Here is a 16,564-nt window from a genome sequence, read left to right on the forward strand (position 1 = left end):
TCTCCCTCACTGTCACGGTTCCCAGCCAAGTGTCACGTTACCCGCTGTACCAGTCATATGACCCCCCCTTGCATTTTATAGGTCACATGACCCCTGAAAGCGAGGCCGTTGCCAAGAGCTCAGGTCACGTGGCGCCACTGTTCCGCCTCGGTAGCGATGGACGCCGTCAGCTGTGAACGCTCACCTGTGTGATCACGTGGTCAGCGTGTGCGCTCCCTCCTCCCCCACCGGACGCAGGCTCCGCACCCGGAAGCGGGCTCTCGGTTTGCTCCTCGCTGGCAGGACGCGGGAACGAGGCTTGGCGCTGAACACCCCCCCCCCACTACTGCAGCGCCGCGCGGGAGGAGCCGGTAAGCAGCGGGAGGGGTTCGTCCCCGCGGTGCAGCCCTACCCCCGCCCGCCCCCCGTTCTCTTTGGGGCAGGGAGCGGAGAAGCCAAGGTACCGCGATGTGCCCCAGGGCTCTGCCCCCCCCCGTGCTGGGGGAGCGGAGGGGAGGGGGCTCGTGGCCCCCCCGTGCCGGGGGAGGGGTGTGAATGGAAGGGGAGGGGGCTCTTGCCCCCCCCCGTGCCGGGGGAGGAGAGTAGAGTGGGAGGGGAAGGGAGGGGGCTCTTGGTCCCCTGTACTGGGGGGGGGGTAGAGTGGGAGGGGAAGGGAGGGGGCTCTTGGTCCCCTGTACTGGGGGGGGGTAGAGTGGGAGGGGAGGGGGCTCTTGGTCCCCTGTACTGGGGGGGGAGGTAGAGTGGGAGGGGAGGGGAGGGGGCTCTTGGTCCCCTGTACTGGGGGGGGAGGTAGAGTGGGAGGGGAGGGGGCTCTTGGTCCCCTGTACTGGGGGGGGAGTAGAGTGGGGTGGGAGGGGAGGGGGCTCTTGGCCCTCTGTACTGGGGGGGGAGTAGAGTGGGAGGGGAAGGGAGGGGGCTCTTGGTCCCCTGTACTGGGGGGGGAGTAGAGTGGGAGGGGAAGGGGCTCTAGCCCCCCTGTACTGGGGGGGGAGTAGAGTGGGAGGGGAGGGGAGGGGGCTCTTGCCCCCCCTGTGCTGGGGGAGAGGAGTAATGGGGGGGGGCGCTCAGGAAGGTGGGCAGAGATGGGACCTGTAATCTCATGTCCCAGAAGGTGCTGTTTTAACTTCCTGTGGTGGCACTTTTCACTTATCAGTTAGTAAGTTAAAGCGCCTGTAGCTGTTGTGACTAAACTGCCTTTACCAATATGAGCACGGTTTTGTTTCAGACACACGATTTTACTGATTCAGATTTTGTGTCCATGGGAGCAGGAATAGGATGGCTGATGCAGCAAGAAACATCAGGAGAGCAAACATTTTGATGGGTGGGCTGAGTAATGGTTCTTACAGGTCTGTTTCTTGCAGATCAAATGCAGCTTGGGGCAATAGACGTCCAAACAATTGTTAACAGAATATATGCAGCTTTCCCTCTCCTGTAACATGCTCAAAAGCAGTTCTGACCATCAGTGACCAAAAGTTACTATAGCTGTGTTGTGAATGAGTCACAAAAAACTTATCAGACACATTTTAATCCCCATTCCTGCTTATGGGATGTACATCAACAGGCAATGTTTTCCTACATGTATTTGTTTAAAAGTATTAGTGTATTTGAATTATATTAAAAAAAAAAAACCTGAACTGGCTTAATCATTAACCAGTCTGAGAGTTGTTGATATTCACTACATATGAGTTGTATTGGATAGTTGATTTCCCACCTAGGTTTCATGGCATTGTTTCTGTTCTTTGACTTCAAAGAGCGTGCAAGCATTAGTGGCACAAATATTTATGGGAGTGAACTTAGTATTCTGTTTCTGTGCATACTTGCATATGTTGCTTTGAATGTTCACAGAAAGTGAATTTCATACCATTGAAATTCATTTGCACAAACACTCTTGAGAGACAAACACAAAAGGGGTACAGGCATGGTCAGAACAAACTTTAAAAACAGCAAATTTAAGGGGAAATGTTTTGCGGTGTTTCTAGTTATCGTTTGGTGGATGGCTTGCTTACGTGACATGAGTTTGAGGATCTCAGTCCAGTTGCTAGTAGATAGCTGTCCACAGCACAAAACCTTTCACAAATGGCATTGGTTGGGATCTTTATTAGCAGTCTCAGTAGTGATCCCAAGGTTTGAATGGGCATGGAGATTGATATGCTTTATCAGCCCAATGAGGGGGCCCCTTCAGGTCATTGTTGAGGTACATTGACATGACAGTGAGAGTAAGGAGGAAAAGGTTGAACAGATGCTGCCTGTACCCAGGATTGAGGACCCTTGTGTCCAAAGTTCTAACTGGCACCTATCACCATCACCTAATAATGGTACTAAAACAATAGGCAGAAGAAGAGAAAGATGAGACCTGATTATAGCTAGAATTGATTTCTAATCCTTTAACATACCATTCCTTTTTAGCAGACTAAACATACTTCCTGTTTAGCATTTCTTTACATGTGTTCATACAAGGCCTTGCTCAATGGGGCCCTGATCCTGACTTGGGCTTCTGACTACTACTGTAATATAAATAATAAATATAGTACACAAAGATAATGTTCACTGTATTTTTTTGTTTGCTGTTACTATTTTTGCTTACTTCATTGCACCATTACATCCCATATCTGTTTTATATGTGAACAGGGTAAGCCATACTTTTGGCAGGTGCAGGAGATTAGTAGATGAACTACTCTTATTTTTCCAATGCACAACTGTCCTTCCCATTCCAGTAATGTCTGAGCCTGTTTCACTTGGTAGTCTGTTGGGTGGAAGAGGCATTTGGCCTCCATTATACCTTTTTGATGCACCCAGTGTAGCACAAGTGGTAAAATATGTGTAGTAAACAGTAATTTAGCCAAAACTGAAATGACAGCCAACACCGTTGGATGGGAAATCTCTGAATCTGGAAACATTTGTTGTATAATGAAAATGAAAGACTTTCTACAGTACTGAAAACTGTACGTAAGGGATGCTCATTTTTCTTTCATGTTGGGTGAGGTGGAGGGGAAGTATGCCCTTCCTTCAGAGTTCACATTTCATTAAGCAGTAGAAGAATAGGCATCTGAATTCTAAAGACACAAGTGAATTGTAACTAACTTTTTAGTCAAGTTGCAAAATGAATTAGTTTTTAATGGCTTTTATCCCTCAGGGAAACTGACCAGAATCAGCAGTTGCCTTATTCTACTAAGAAAAATGAACAGGTGCCCATTAATTATAATTGGGTCATGATAATTAATAAAAGGAACCTTATTATGCATTCCTTATCCACTATATTCTTGTGAGCACATGAAAAGAATCACTGTAGCAGGATTTCCCTTGCAAACTAAAGTTAACAAGCAGTCAGCATACAGCTGTGAATTAAAAAAATTATCTGGCATGATCTGCTGTACAAATGGAAGTTCTGAATCTACTAGTGCTATAAATGTTCCAGTGAAATGTAGGTCCCATGTCAGTCATGTAAGTTTCATTACTACAAATAAGTAGGATCCTATATAGAATATATAACATTCAGAATGTGCAGACAATCTTATTAAGGCTTACCTACATGAGGAAACTGACTGGAATAGCTATTCCAGAATAGCTCCATGTAGATACTCTATTCTGGAATAAAATCACTTTTATTCCAGAATAATATTCCCATTTTAGAAGCACATTAATTATTCCAGAATAAAGTGATTATTATTCTGGAATACTGTCCACACAGGAAGCTATTTTGCAATAGTTATTCTGGTCAATTTCCCTATGTGGACAGGCCCTGAAGTTTTGACCGTTCTTTACAACAGGTATCACGTAATCTGAAGAGAGGATTTTTACATGTTTAAGATGCTTTTAAGTTAATTATATTTAAAAGAGAGGTGCCATCTGAATACTTGACTAAATGGACTGTAGACCCATGAAACATAGGTACTTATACAGTCCATTGTCTGAACTGAGAGTAAAGTACCAGCGAATTCAAATAGAGGCTATCTTGGAGCAATTAATAAACCGGCTTAAAAGGAATGTTAAAATATAACTTGCTGTTTAAAAACATCTTAAACCCTGCAATACTATCTTCCTTTTCAGGAGCTGCTACAGTGGAATGCTTTGTTATGAAAAGTTCTTATTGCACAAGACACCATCGATTCCTAATTAGAGGGTTAGTAGTAATCAATCAAGATACTGCATTTTCTGAATATCCCAAAGTGGTTATAATTAAAACTAAGGATAAGTAAACACGGCACAAGTTAGAAGACTGACGAGGAAGGACGGTCAACTGAGAAGAGGTAAAAACAAACTTATCCTGAAAGAATCCTTTGTATACACAATGAGGCTTCTATGCACTGGATTAGTGTAAACCTAGATTCTTGAGCTGAAACATCACATGTCTATGTTTCAGGTTTACGCAACCTCAGTTTCATCTAAACATCATGGGAGAGATTAAAGTCTCTCCTGACTATAACTGGTTCAGAAGTACAGTTCCTCTTAAGAAGGTATGTATGGGTTTTGTCCCCTGTTTATGAAGTGGTATCTTATTTCTGAAGGGTCATGGTGTGCAGGGGTGGAAATTGCCTTTGTAGGTAATGGAAAATAGTCATTGGAAGTGGCAGATCTAGGTATCGACCCCCTATGGCTCCCATCACCATGGTATTTGAGTACTTAGCGAGTACTTTTATATTCACGTAACTTTCATTGGAGGTGGTCTGTTACCTCTAGTGGGATTCATGGTGCCACCTGAGCTTTGGTAGCCTTCTGGAAAGCAGTGCCTGTTGGGGGCCTCTCGTGGCAACAGACGTTTGAAGCTGAGATTAGAAAAAGGTTGTGGAGCTGAGAGGGCTGCCATGTACCATCATTGCTGGAGCTGCCGCTGGCTTTGCCCACTATGCCCGCCAATTCGCATGCTTACACAGCACTGCTGTCTTGACTCATGAAAATACTTTTGCTGTCAGCTTCACAAATTCATCCTGGGTTCTGATAGTCAAGCTATGGGTTCTTTCCATCTCACACATTACAAGTAATAATGGTGCTGCAGGCCAAACTACCTCTCTGCAGGCCTATTGCCTCCAGATTATGCCCAAAATGGGTATGCACAGATGTAATTGCACTTAATTTGTAGACAGAGAGATAGCATAGGTGTGCTGATGTCATAATTTAGGCTGCATATTGTCATACTGGGGATTTAATGAAATGGAAAGAACGCCCATGAGATTCAGTGAGTACGGAATACTGTGCCACTTTCTACAAGAACTGCATTGCATGGAAGCTCTTGTGCAAGTATAACTCTCCATTTGCTGATGATTGATTAAATGAAAATATGCATAAATTTTAGGGTAATCAATGAAGGTTTTATCTGAGCCTCAAAGTATGGGCATAGCTTTCTTTGCTGATTGCTTACTTCAAAATAAAAAACAGTCAAAGATACCAGTGATGAATGCGGGAAGTGGGTGAGACCTAAACAAGCCAGTCTTGGTCTCTGAAGGGGAAAAGCTCAGTTTTAATTATAGTTCATTGTGGGGGTTGTTTCTAGGAATAAGTCATTTCCCTCTTTGGTTGTGGTTGTTAGCAATATGGTCAGCATGGAGGAGGCAAGGTTCCCTGATGCATGAGGAGAGAAAACGGGGCTTGCCATCCCACTTCTTCCCTCCCCATTGCTGCTTTGTGCTGCCACCAAATCAACATAGTGAGCTCCCACAGTTCGTTCTTTGTGGGGTAGTGGGGGTGAGAGGCTTGGAGATGTTAGGCTGCTTCTCACTGCTTTTCTTGCACCCACCACGTGTTATCACTGCTACTTCTCCCCCTTCCTGCTGAGGTCATAGATGGAAGCCTGTTCCTTCTAGGAAGAGCCTTAGAGGGATGCTGAAAATTTAAATCATTTTTTAAAGATTCTTTCATTCTTCCTCTGATCCTAGTTGAGTGATGCTATCTGTTTATAGCCATACTCCTTACTACTTGTGATCAGTAAAGGCCAAAGGGTGCAACGGGATACGGGCTGAGTACTTACTGTGGCGTACTGGCTAAATTCCACTGCAACTGGAGAAATGGCTCTTCACTTCCTCTTCTGAAAACTACCAGTACTTCTGGTGCAGAATGGCTTCTGCCTTCCACCCCACTGGCGATTGCATTTTCTGAAATGTGATAAGTCATTCCCATAGTTAATCTGCAGTGTTACAAAGAAAAGTGCTTTATAGATACAAGTTATGACTGGCAGATGTGTGTGGTGGGGAAGAAGGTTGGTTTTGTGGGTAGAGGACAGGGCTTGGAGCCAGGAGCCCTTGTGCTGTGTTTGTCATTCAGGAAGCCCTTGCAAAACTTTGTGCAAGTCATTTAAACTGCACATAGCCCGGTTTCCTGGGTTTAAAACGGGCTAGGGGTGGGGAGAATGCGGAGGATAAACTAACTCGACTTCATAAAAGTGCTTTGAGTGGAGTGTTCAGTCTCTTTAAAATGTTACACCGGCTCTCTGTAAAACAGTACGTCTTACTATCTAAAATATTATCCTGCTCAGAGACAGTCATAGGGTGAAATTCTGGCTCTATTGACGTCAATGGGAGTTTTGCCATTTATTTCACTGAAGCCAGATTTCACCCAAAATGTAAATTCAATAATCAGTCAATCCAGTGTGGTGGAACAGAACAGAAGGTGGTCAATAACCTGTCTGAATCCGCTGTTAATCAGTGACACTCAACTGCAACATTTATTGCAGATCCAAACGCATCACAGTAAATCTACATATTATGTGGCTTTCTCAAATGGAACAAGTGGTTGCCATACCCTGGGTGCCATTAATTGTCTGGCTTTGGGGAAAGTAATTAATTTAATCTCTCTGGGCCTCAGTTCCCCATCACATGTATTGAGTCGTGATCATTTCTTTAACACTTGCTAATATCCTCAAGTGAAGTACTCAGTGTAGGGCATGTTTCATTTTCAAAATTGTGAAGATATGCGCTTGTTACACAGACACACAGGGCCATGATGAGCAGATTCAATTAATAATCTTATATATCAGAGGAGAACTTTCTTTCACATAATGTAAACGTAGAAATGTGAGTTCCTTAGCAGTTCCAGGGCTCTGAGAAGTCCTGGCACTAAGTCCTTTCTAATTTCTTGGAAACTTTACAAAAACTACTGATGATGTGATAATCACACGCTCCCTGAACCTCAAGTACAGACTTCCTTGTAAATTACAGATTTGTTGTCAGCCAGGCATATTTTAGGATTTGTGATATGGCATTTCCGGAGTATCCATAGAGGAGCTGTACTGCTATGACAATGAGAGAGAGCTTTTGGTGCTACCAGTTCAATAAGTTGTAAATTTAAAATGGATCACAGATGCATAAACAGAGAGGTCCTGCATCTGTTGTACTGCATGGGCTTTATTTGGGGGTTTTATGGTCACTGAGTTTATTTGGCCTATAGTCCTGTACTACTGGTGAGTTTTGTACCTTTTAAAAAAAAATCCTAAATATACACAGCAGTATGCTTGAAAAGAAAACCCTGAAAATGTGAGATTGAGACTTCTCAAAAACTCTTATTCTTTAAAGATGCCGTTTGTGTAGGATTTTCATTCTTGGGTCTTGAATTTCTAGCATAAGACAGACAGAACGCAAAGGTCTGAAGACTTTTGGCCTGTAAGGGCAGCAGCAGTGGCCGGGGTCTAAGCGAGCCACTTCCTCAGCTGGTCATGTGCCGCTCTGCCTCTCCAACTTCTTTCCCTTGATCGTTCTAGTGAACGCCTCCTTGACAGTAAATCAGCTCTGTCCCATTCCAGCTTGTACTGCTTTGGGTATCCTCTGTACAGTCATCTATCTTACAATCAGACCTCCGTTGTTTCAGATTAGTGGTCCCAATTTTCTGGGTCTATTTAAGACAGTAGCATTGAATAGTCACCAGACCTGCAAGTTCTTGGCCCACCCCCGTCTACCTCCATATATCAGGGCCTAGGAAAAAATGTCAGTTGCAGGGTGCTGTCCTTTCAACCCAGAACTTTGATGATGATTCTCAGTCAGAGAAGGATGTTCTTGGTGGTGTAGATTATCAGACCTTTAGCAGCCAGGGGCCTAGTCAAACCACAGAAGGAATTTTCCTCCTGGCCAAACCTGTGCCACTACTTATGGTACGATACAGGGATTGGCAGCCTTTGGCATGTGGCCCATCAGGAAAAGCCCTGCCATGTCCGTAGGCAGGTTCAGCCGATCACAGCTCCCACTGGCCGCAGTTCGCCGTCCCAGGCCAATGGGGGCTGCGGGAGCAGCGGCCAACATATCTCTCAGTGTGCACCGCTTCCTGCAGCCCTCGTTGGCCTGGAGTGGTGAACCATGGCCAGTGGGAGCTGCGATCAGCCGAACCTGCGGACGCGGCAGGTAAACAAACCGGCCCGGCCCACCAGGGTACTTACCCTGGCAGGCCGCGTGCAAAAGGTTGCCAATCCCGGGTATAGTATCTTCTAAGAGTCGGTCCTGTTTGTAAACAGAATATTGGGATGTTCCCATGATTGATTTCCTACACCAATTTTCATATGTAAAATTACTCTATCCGATACAAGGGACCAGAATGCCTGATTCAGGAAGGTGGTACGCTCAAACCGAACATTAGCTCAGCTGGGGTTATGTAACTTGTATATTGGTAAGGAAAAGATTCCTACATAAAACAGTCTCTGCAAGCTGACACAATTCACTTCTTACTTCTGGCACTCGCACTGGACTTCAGTTGTTCAGAACATCACAAACTTCCATAAGACAGTGACTATTCTATTAACTAAAACCATACTGCTTAGAGAACATAATCTATCTTGTTTCAGATCGTTTGATCAGCTTCTTTTCTATTTCACAACCACAGTTCTGCCTCCAGATGTGTGTAGGCGGACAGTGTAAACATCACATTTATTAAACAGGCAAGGGGAGCAAAGGGTGAACTTGTTTGAAAGAAAAATCTTGTAGCACAAGTTTGTGAAACACGTTACTAGAAACTGAATGGGAGATATCTGGTATCAGGCTTGTACAAAGTTTCACTAAATTCTCTTCTTCCAGATCATAGTAGACGATGATGACAGTAAAGTGTGGTCACTATATGATGCAGGATCCAAGAACATCAGGTGCCCACTCATATTTCTTCCACCTGTAAGTGGAACTGCAGATGTATTTTTCCAGCAGATTTTGGCACTGACTGGATGGGGTTACAGAGTTATTGCTGTGAGTATTCTCAATGCAACATCAAAATTCAGTGTTTGTTTGCTCTTATGTTACAGTAAATAAAACCAGAGTTTTAGATGCATCTGGTAAAGGTCAGCTTCTAAGTTAGTTTAGCTCATAATTTTTGGAGGAATCCAAGCAGAGAACTCCAGGGAAGGCTATACTAAGGTATATTCTGGGGTATGTAACATGCTAAACTGGCCATAAACCAAACCTGTGTTCACTGAGTGAGAATGACACACATACAAAAATGTATATTAGATTTATACCTAGTGGATTAGTTCTGTGATGTTTTTTTTTTCTTTACTCCATGAACACCAGGAGTTGGAGTTTGCTGGTATCTCATTCATAGGGTTTTACCAAATTCACAGTCCATTTTGGTCATAGGACTTTTAAAATCATAAATTTCATGATTTCAGCTATCTAAATCTGAAATGTCAAGTTGTTGTAATTGTAGGGGCCCTGAGCCAAAAAGGAGTTGGGGGGTGGGGTGGAGTGGCAAGGTTATTTTAGGGGGAGGGGGATTGCCATACAGCTGCTCTTACTTTTGTGCTGCTGCTGACAGCAGTGCTGCCTTCAGAGCTGGGCAGCTGGAGAGTGGCAGCTGCCGGCTGGGAGCCCAGCTCTGAAGGTAGAGCCGCTGGCAGCAGCAGCGCAGAAGGAAGGATGGCATGGTATGGTATTGCCACCCTTCTGTGCTTCTGCTGGTGGGGTGCTGCCCTCAGAGCTGGGCTCCCAGCCAATAGCCACCGCTCTCCAGCCGCCCAGCTCTGAAGGCAGCGCAGAAGTAAGGGTGGTGATACTGCAATCCCCCTAAAATAACCTTACAACCCCCCATAGCCCCCTTTTGGGTCAGGACCCCCAGTTTGAGAAACGCTGGTCTCCCCTGTGAAATCTATATAGTATAAGGTAAAACGCACACAAAAAAGACCAGATTTCACGGGGCCGGGGGAGACCAGATTTCACAGTCTATGATGTGTTTTTCATGGCTGTGAATTTGGTAGAGTCCTACTCGTTCATTTCTCTTGGGGTTTTGTACAAGAGGAATTCTAAGTTTGCAGTTGACACTCTCTTCCCAGTGCAACAACTTCCCATGGCCTTGCTTTGTCTCCAGTTGGATCTCTGTTAGCGCCTCTCTGATTCAGCGTGGTGTATTGGTCAGGAAAATAACCATGGTGGTTGGCTTCTCTGAAAGGCCAACATAATGTGATGTAACTTTGGTCAAGGTACAGCCAGGCTACACCACTTATCCACATCGTTTTAATAAGCATTACCTGGTGTCTAAAAATTGAACTGAATGGGTAATTTAACCTAAAGGCTCCAGTATGACTGAGCTGTCCTCATGTAGTTATGGGTCACTGCCCAACTTCAGGCCTTTACTACCTTTGTTTTTCCTTGGCCATTTCTGGCCCTGTTCTCCTCTTTCTATGTCTGCTTCCATCATAGTTTGCAACTTTCACCTTCCATCTTTCCAATTGAGCAAAGCTGATAGTGGTGGTTTTTTATGGGTAGAATTTATAAGTCTTCCTACTGGATCAGACATTGATCAATCTGGTTTCCCTCCAGCAGTGACCAGTGTCTGTTGTTTCAGAAGGAAACCTTTCAGCTGTGCCTCTTGTTCCTAAGCCAGTTGTACAGTGGATGAGGGGTTGCCATCCTTTATCTTAAGAGAATGAGTTTACTGAAAAGGCATACAACGTGATTACCCACTGGCTGAAAATATTAAGTCACAAGATTTTTTAGAAGGACTTAGTTGTAGTGTTTGTCTCAATGTCTCTCTGCTGCCGTGAATTCCACAGGGAGGATCTGAATTTTTTAGCAGAAGCCTTATTTATGCACATAGTAATGTAGCTTTAAGTGACTCACTCCATCTTAACTAGATAATGATTTTATTTCTGATGGATTTTGTATGGTATGGAAACCCTAGAAACAACATTAGTCTATTGTACAACACAATGAGAATTTTGCACATCATCCAGTAATGATGTTGAATGTCTTAGCTACAACTGTTTGGCCAGGCTTTAATATGCAAGGCTTTAAATATTTTTTTTAAGCAGAAAGCTAAAAGGTGCTTTTGGAAATATGAAAAGAGCAGCTGCTCAAAGAACAGCTTCATTTAATTACTGATTATAGTTTCATTTTACTTTATTACTTTAGTTGCAGTATCCAGTGTATTGGGACCATCTTGAGTTCTGTGACGGATTCAGAAAACTACTAGACCACCTACAACTGGATAAAGTTAGTGCCCTGAGATTGACAAATAACGTGGGGTTACTATAAAAATGTTAGGTAAAAAAGCCTAGAGTTTATTAAGAACTAACATGCAGAAAATGTCCATGCTATGATGCAAGCTTATTAAAAACAAGAAATTCAAAACTGAAGCAAACACTATCCAAAAACTGTTCTGCTTTAATTAATTGGTCACTGCTTTCAGGAAATTTTTTTTTTTAAACAAGCACGTTTTTTTTATTAATTTCAGTTTTTAGTTAAAACCTCGAAGTTAATCCTATTAATTAATTACTTAGGTCTTTGGGGAAGATAGTCTTTTTATTCTGTTTTATACTTTACATGGCACAATGGGTGCTATGATAGTACAAAGAAACAATACTAGTAGTAAGTAATGGTAGTAAATGACATATCACATCATCAATCTTGAATTAAAATAGCTATTGAAGAGAGGTTAAAATAAGTGTTCATACCATATTGATTTTGGCATGACAAATATACTAAAGTCCTGATTTGAATTTTTGAGACACACATGTTGCCTGTGCCTTTATTTTCAGTCTTTAAAGTATCTTTTTTTTTTAATTACATCATCTGAGACTGTTCTAGATTTTTTTTTTTGGTTGAAAATAAATTTTGAACGTCAGTTTTTCCTAAAGCTTTCAGCTTATGTTAGAATACAAGGAAAGGAATAACGCAATGTTATGTTTTTGTAATATATTATACATAGATATTCAGGATACATTTAAGTTGCTACATAACATGTACTTGTGTTTTGTTTTAAATTAGGTTCACCTTTTTGGAGCTTCTTTGGGAGGCTTTTTGGCTCAAAAATTTGCCGAGTACACACACAAGTCCCCTAGAGTTCAGTCTCTGATCCTGTGTAATTCTTTCAGTGACACTTCCATCTTTAACCAGACATGGACTGCAAACAGGTGAGAAATATTGATAAAATGTAATGTCAGTCTTATAGTAAAATTTCAGAGTTTTAGACAAATTCAGTTTCAAAAACAGATTACGTGCTGGTAATCTGAGCAAGCAATGGAAAAACAGGTGGCAAAATACTTTAAAAAGCCATGTTACAGGGAAGGTGCACGTTTTCGCAATCAGGATTTTGAAACCTGGAATTTTAACACTGGAAAGAAGTTTTTGTTTTTTGTCTTAAACTTTTATGACTGATACAATCAGACTTGGGAGCAGGGCCGGCTTTCGGACATGTGGGGCCTGATTTGAAAGAGCTGCCGCTGAAATGCTGCCAAAGACAGTGGAAGCGATTGAGCTGCCGTCGAAGATAGCGGTGGCAATTCGGTGGCAGCTCAATCGATTGCCGCTGTTTCCGGCAGCACTTTGGCAGAGGGTGTGGGGCCCCTCTTCCAGATGCTGCGGGGCCCGATTCCCGGGAGTCGAGGGAATTGCCCTAAAGGCAGCCCTTCTTGGGAAAGACTGAGTTAAGACTAGTTCTTTGTTTTGCCTAGCGGGTATATATTAAGCTTAAATGAAACCAATACTTGCTGAAGAATACATTTAAAATACACTCTCGAAGAATAAAGTCAGTAATTTTCAGTGTATTATATTCCTATACATGCAGCTCTCCGTTATTTTAAAAGCTTATGCAATCATTGCCCTAGTGAAGTCCTGCACAAACCACTTGATTTGAAATGAAACTCAAAGGTTTTGTTTTTGGGGGTGGGAGAGGGAAGAGAGGAGAAACCAGAAAACACAACCTTTTAATTTTTGGAGGTCTTTAAACTTGAAGAGATTCATGTGATCTCTTGTTTATATTTCAGCTTTTGGCTAATGCCTGCATTTATGCTGAAGAAAATTGTTCTTGGAAACTTTGCTTCTGGTCCTGTAGATCCTGTAATGGCAGATGGAATCGATTTCATGGTTGATAGGGTTAGTGAGTCTTGGATGTCTCATTCTGGTAATGTTGGGCATGGTTAACCTTGCTTCTAGAGATAGCATAACGTATATGCCGTAGGTATCATAGAATCTCAGGGTTGGAAGGGACCTCAGGAGGTCATCTAGTCCAACCCCCTGCTCAAAGCAGGACCAAACCCAACTAAATCATCCCAGCCAGGGCTTTGTCAAGCCTGACCTTAAAAACCTCTAAGGTAGGAGATTCCACCACCTCCCTAGGTAACCCATTCCAGTTCTTCACCACCCCACTAGTGAAAAAGTTTTTCCTAATGTCCAACCTAAACCTCCCCCTCTGCATCTTGAGACCATTACTCCTTGTTCTGTCATCTTCTACCACTGAGAACAGTCTAGATCCATCCTCTTTGGAACCCCCTTTCAGGTAGTTGTAAGTAGCTATCAAATCCCCCCTCATTCTTCTCTTCTGCAGACTAAACAATCCCAGTTCCCTCAGCCTCTCCTCATAAGTCATGTGCTCCAGCCCCCTAATCATTTTTGTTGCCCTCTGCTGGACTCTCTCCAATTATCCACATCCTTCTTGCAGTGTGGGGCCCAAAACTGGACACAGTACTCCAAATTTGGCCTCACCAGTGCTGAATAGAGGGGAATGATCACATCCCTTGATCTGCTGGAAATGCCCCTACTTATACAACCCAAAATGCCGTTAGCCTTCTTGGCAACAAGGGCACACTGTTGACTCATATTCAGCAGGTACATTGCTGACATCTTTACTTACCTAATATAAAGGATGAACAATAAGTGGCAGACCCTGAGCTAGTGTTACTTTGCACAGCTCTATTGAGGTGCAGTTATGGCAGGGGGGAGGTGGTCCCCCACCCCCAGACCAGCTGATGGAGGGGTGGCCAGAACAAATGAGTGGCATTGTGACCCCATGCAGCAGGGTGTAAAATTATTTGTTCAGATTTGGCCTGGCCACCCTCCTCCGTGCCCCGCATCACGATGGACCAAACCTGAGTGAGTGTTGTGGCAACCTCGTGCATGGGGTTGCAGTGACACTCAAATTTGGGGCAACTGGACACCTAACCTAGGTCCCGCTCCTTAGCAAAATTTGGGTTGTGCCCATTTCTTCAGCTATGTTACCATAAACCTCCCCACATGAAACTGAATTCATAGCCTTTATTTCCATGTATTGACAGCTGGAAAGCCTGGGCCAGAGTGAGTTAGCATCGAGACTTACACTCAACTGCCAGAACTCCTATGTGGAACCTCATAAAATTCGAGACATTCCTGTAACTATTATGGATGTAAGTTTTTGTTTTTTTTCTTTTAGCCTATTGCTTCACCTGGCTGGACTGAGTAGGGTTTGGCTATTCCATGAGCAACTGGAATACTTGATCACCTTTGTAGAACAAAATGTGGAAGATCTAATTTCATGTTAGATGTTGCTTCCTACTTATTATGCAACACTATGAATTAACTGTAAGATGTCACTGGGGTATCGTGCACAGTACAATCTCAGATCATGGTGCTATAAACTAGGGCAGCATGACTTCCATTTTCTGGATTATGACATGCCTATAAAATTTTAGTTGCTCTTTAAAAATACAACTGTTCTCTATCCCTATTAACTTCAGTGTCACGTTGAGGTCAAACTAATAACTGAGGCAGATGTGAACAATATAGGAAATCACTCCTGAGCTAATATTGGAGGGCAAAGCCTAGCACCTCTCAAATAAGCATCAAAGGATATGTGTAATTTATTTTATACAGTAAGACCGTGGGCTTTATTCTTGGAGATGGATTTCACTGTCAGGCAAATATCATGTCACAAAGAAGCTAAAAGCAGTGAGGTGACTGTTAGAATAATTCTCGTATGTCATGGTAAATAGCTACAGAAAACTTGATTGGCTTCAGAGTTACTCTGTGATTGTTTTCAAGGTGTTTGATCAGAGTGCACTTTCAACTGAAGCGAAAGAAGAAATGTACAAACTGTATCCCAATGCCAGAAGAGCTCACCTTAAAACAGGAGGCAATTTCCCTTATCTCTGCAGAAGCGCTGAAGTCAATGTCTATATCCAAGTAAGCCTCTGAAATTCAAACCTTTCCTAGCAACGTGTTTAGAAATGTCCCAGCAGAGTCCTGTCTTTCTCATACCCTCATCTGCTGCTGCTCCCTAACCTTTGGGAGCTGCAGACACTGAACCCAACTGGTGCAGAGGAGTCAGGGCTACACAGCAGCCACACTTGTTGGTCCTGGGTTTGAGGTTGGCTTTCATGTGCCTGATATCTCTGCACTCCCCCTGAGCTCTTGTGTTCCATGTAGGTGGAGCAAATGTTGGTGTATGAACTAATGCTATGTTTTGACTGAACTATAATGGGGACTGGTTCCTGGATTTCACTGGCAGGGGAGGTGTGCTGCTTTCCTCTTACCTGGTACCTTACCCATCATCCTGTATTACTGCTTCAGAGTTCCTTTTCATGTCCAACAGATACACTTACTGCAGTTCCACGGTACACGATATGCAGCCATTGATCCTTCTATGGTTAGTGCAGAAGAACTGGAAGTCCAGAAAATCAAGCTTCACAGCAGCAGTGAACAAGAGCAGCAGTAGCTTTCTCACAATCAGTTAAAGCAGTGAACCAATCTGGTTGTCTTCCTGTATATAATCAGCTGTTTCCAATCTGCCTTTTCTTATGTTAGCCGGTTATCACTGTGTAACTCCAACAGGCTTGATATTATTCAGTGTAATGTAATCGAGAACGGTAATCTACAGCGGTGTAACAGGATACTTTGGTTTAAGTTTGTCTTTGAATGTAAGGAAGTACCTTTGAGAAGACTCCAGTTTTAAAGAATTGAAATACATTTTGTTACCAAAGTCTTCACCACTACGTTCTTAAAACGGAACCCCATTTCTTTTTTATATTTTTATTTAGCTGTATATATTGCATATGCAGGTTGTATACTTAAAAGCTCATTTATAATTTTGTTGAATATTTGGATTAAAAATGCTGAAGTGCCAATGTTGACATCACTTATTTGGTTCATAAGTTGTTTTGCAAGTTAGTTACTTTATTTCTACCTGAAATATAAAGCATTACAGTTTTTAACTTTCTTGCTAGCTGTAACAATGGTTTTCAATAAAACTTCAATTTCAACAAGTGGCTTTTTTCTAATTGACTAAATAGAATTACTGTAGCTTAACGTGATCTTTCAGAGCTGCATGTGGATGTAAATAGCATCAAAGTGCAGTGCTACCATCAGAAAAGGTCTGTTGAAGGATGTTAAATTCTATTTAGATTTGCTTTAAGGGTGTT

The 16,564-nt window shown here is 42.9% G+C and overlaps 1 protein-coding gene across 3 annotated transcripts; it reads left to right on the top strand.

The window, feature by feature from the left end:
- The first annotated feature begins 120 nt into the window (after positions 1–120).
- On the top strand, positions 121–16,409 carry SPG21 (SPG21 abhydrolase domain containing, maspardin). Of its 3 annotated transcripts, none has more exons than XM_044980738.1 (10): positions 121–350; positions 4,048–4,247; positions 4,361–4,454; positions 8,988–9,149; positions 11,307–11,387; positions 12,162–12,307; positions 13,160–13,268; positions 14,447–14,554; positions 15,189–15,329; positions 15,739–16,409. In XM_044980738.1, the coding sequence occupies exons 3-10, from the start codon at positions 4,392–4,394 to the stop codon at positions 15,859–15,861; spliced, it is 933 nt and encodes a 310-aa protein (XP_044836673.1). In that variant the 5' UTR covers positions 121–350; positions 4,048–4,247; positions 4,361–4,391; the 3' UTR covers positions 15,862–16,409. The 3 variants fall into 3 exon arrangements, with proteins under 3 accessions (XP_044836673.1, XP_044836674.1, XP_044836675.1); XM_044980739.1 differs by lacking the exon at positions 121–350 and adding an exon at positions 352–439; XM_044980740.1 differs by lacking the exon at positions 121–350 and adding an exon at positions 1,260–1,346.
- Positions 16,410–16,564: the final 155 nt, after the last annotated feature.

The sequence above is a fragment of the Mauremys mutica genome, chromosome 11, assembly GCF_020497125.1.
Source record: "Mauremys mutica isolate MM-2020 ecotype Southern chromosome 11, ASM2049712v1, whole genome shotgun sequence".
NCBI lineage: Eukaryota > Metazoa > Chordata > Testudines > Geoemydidae > Mauremys > Mauremys mutica.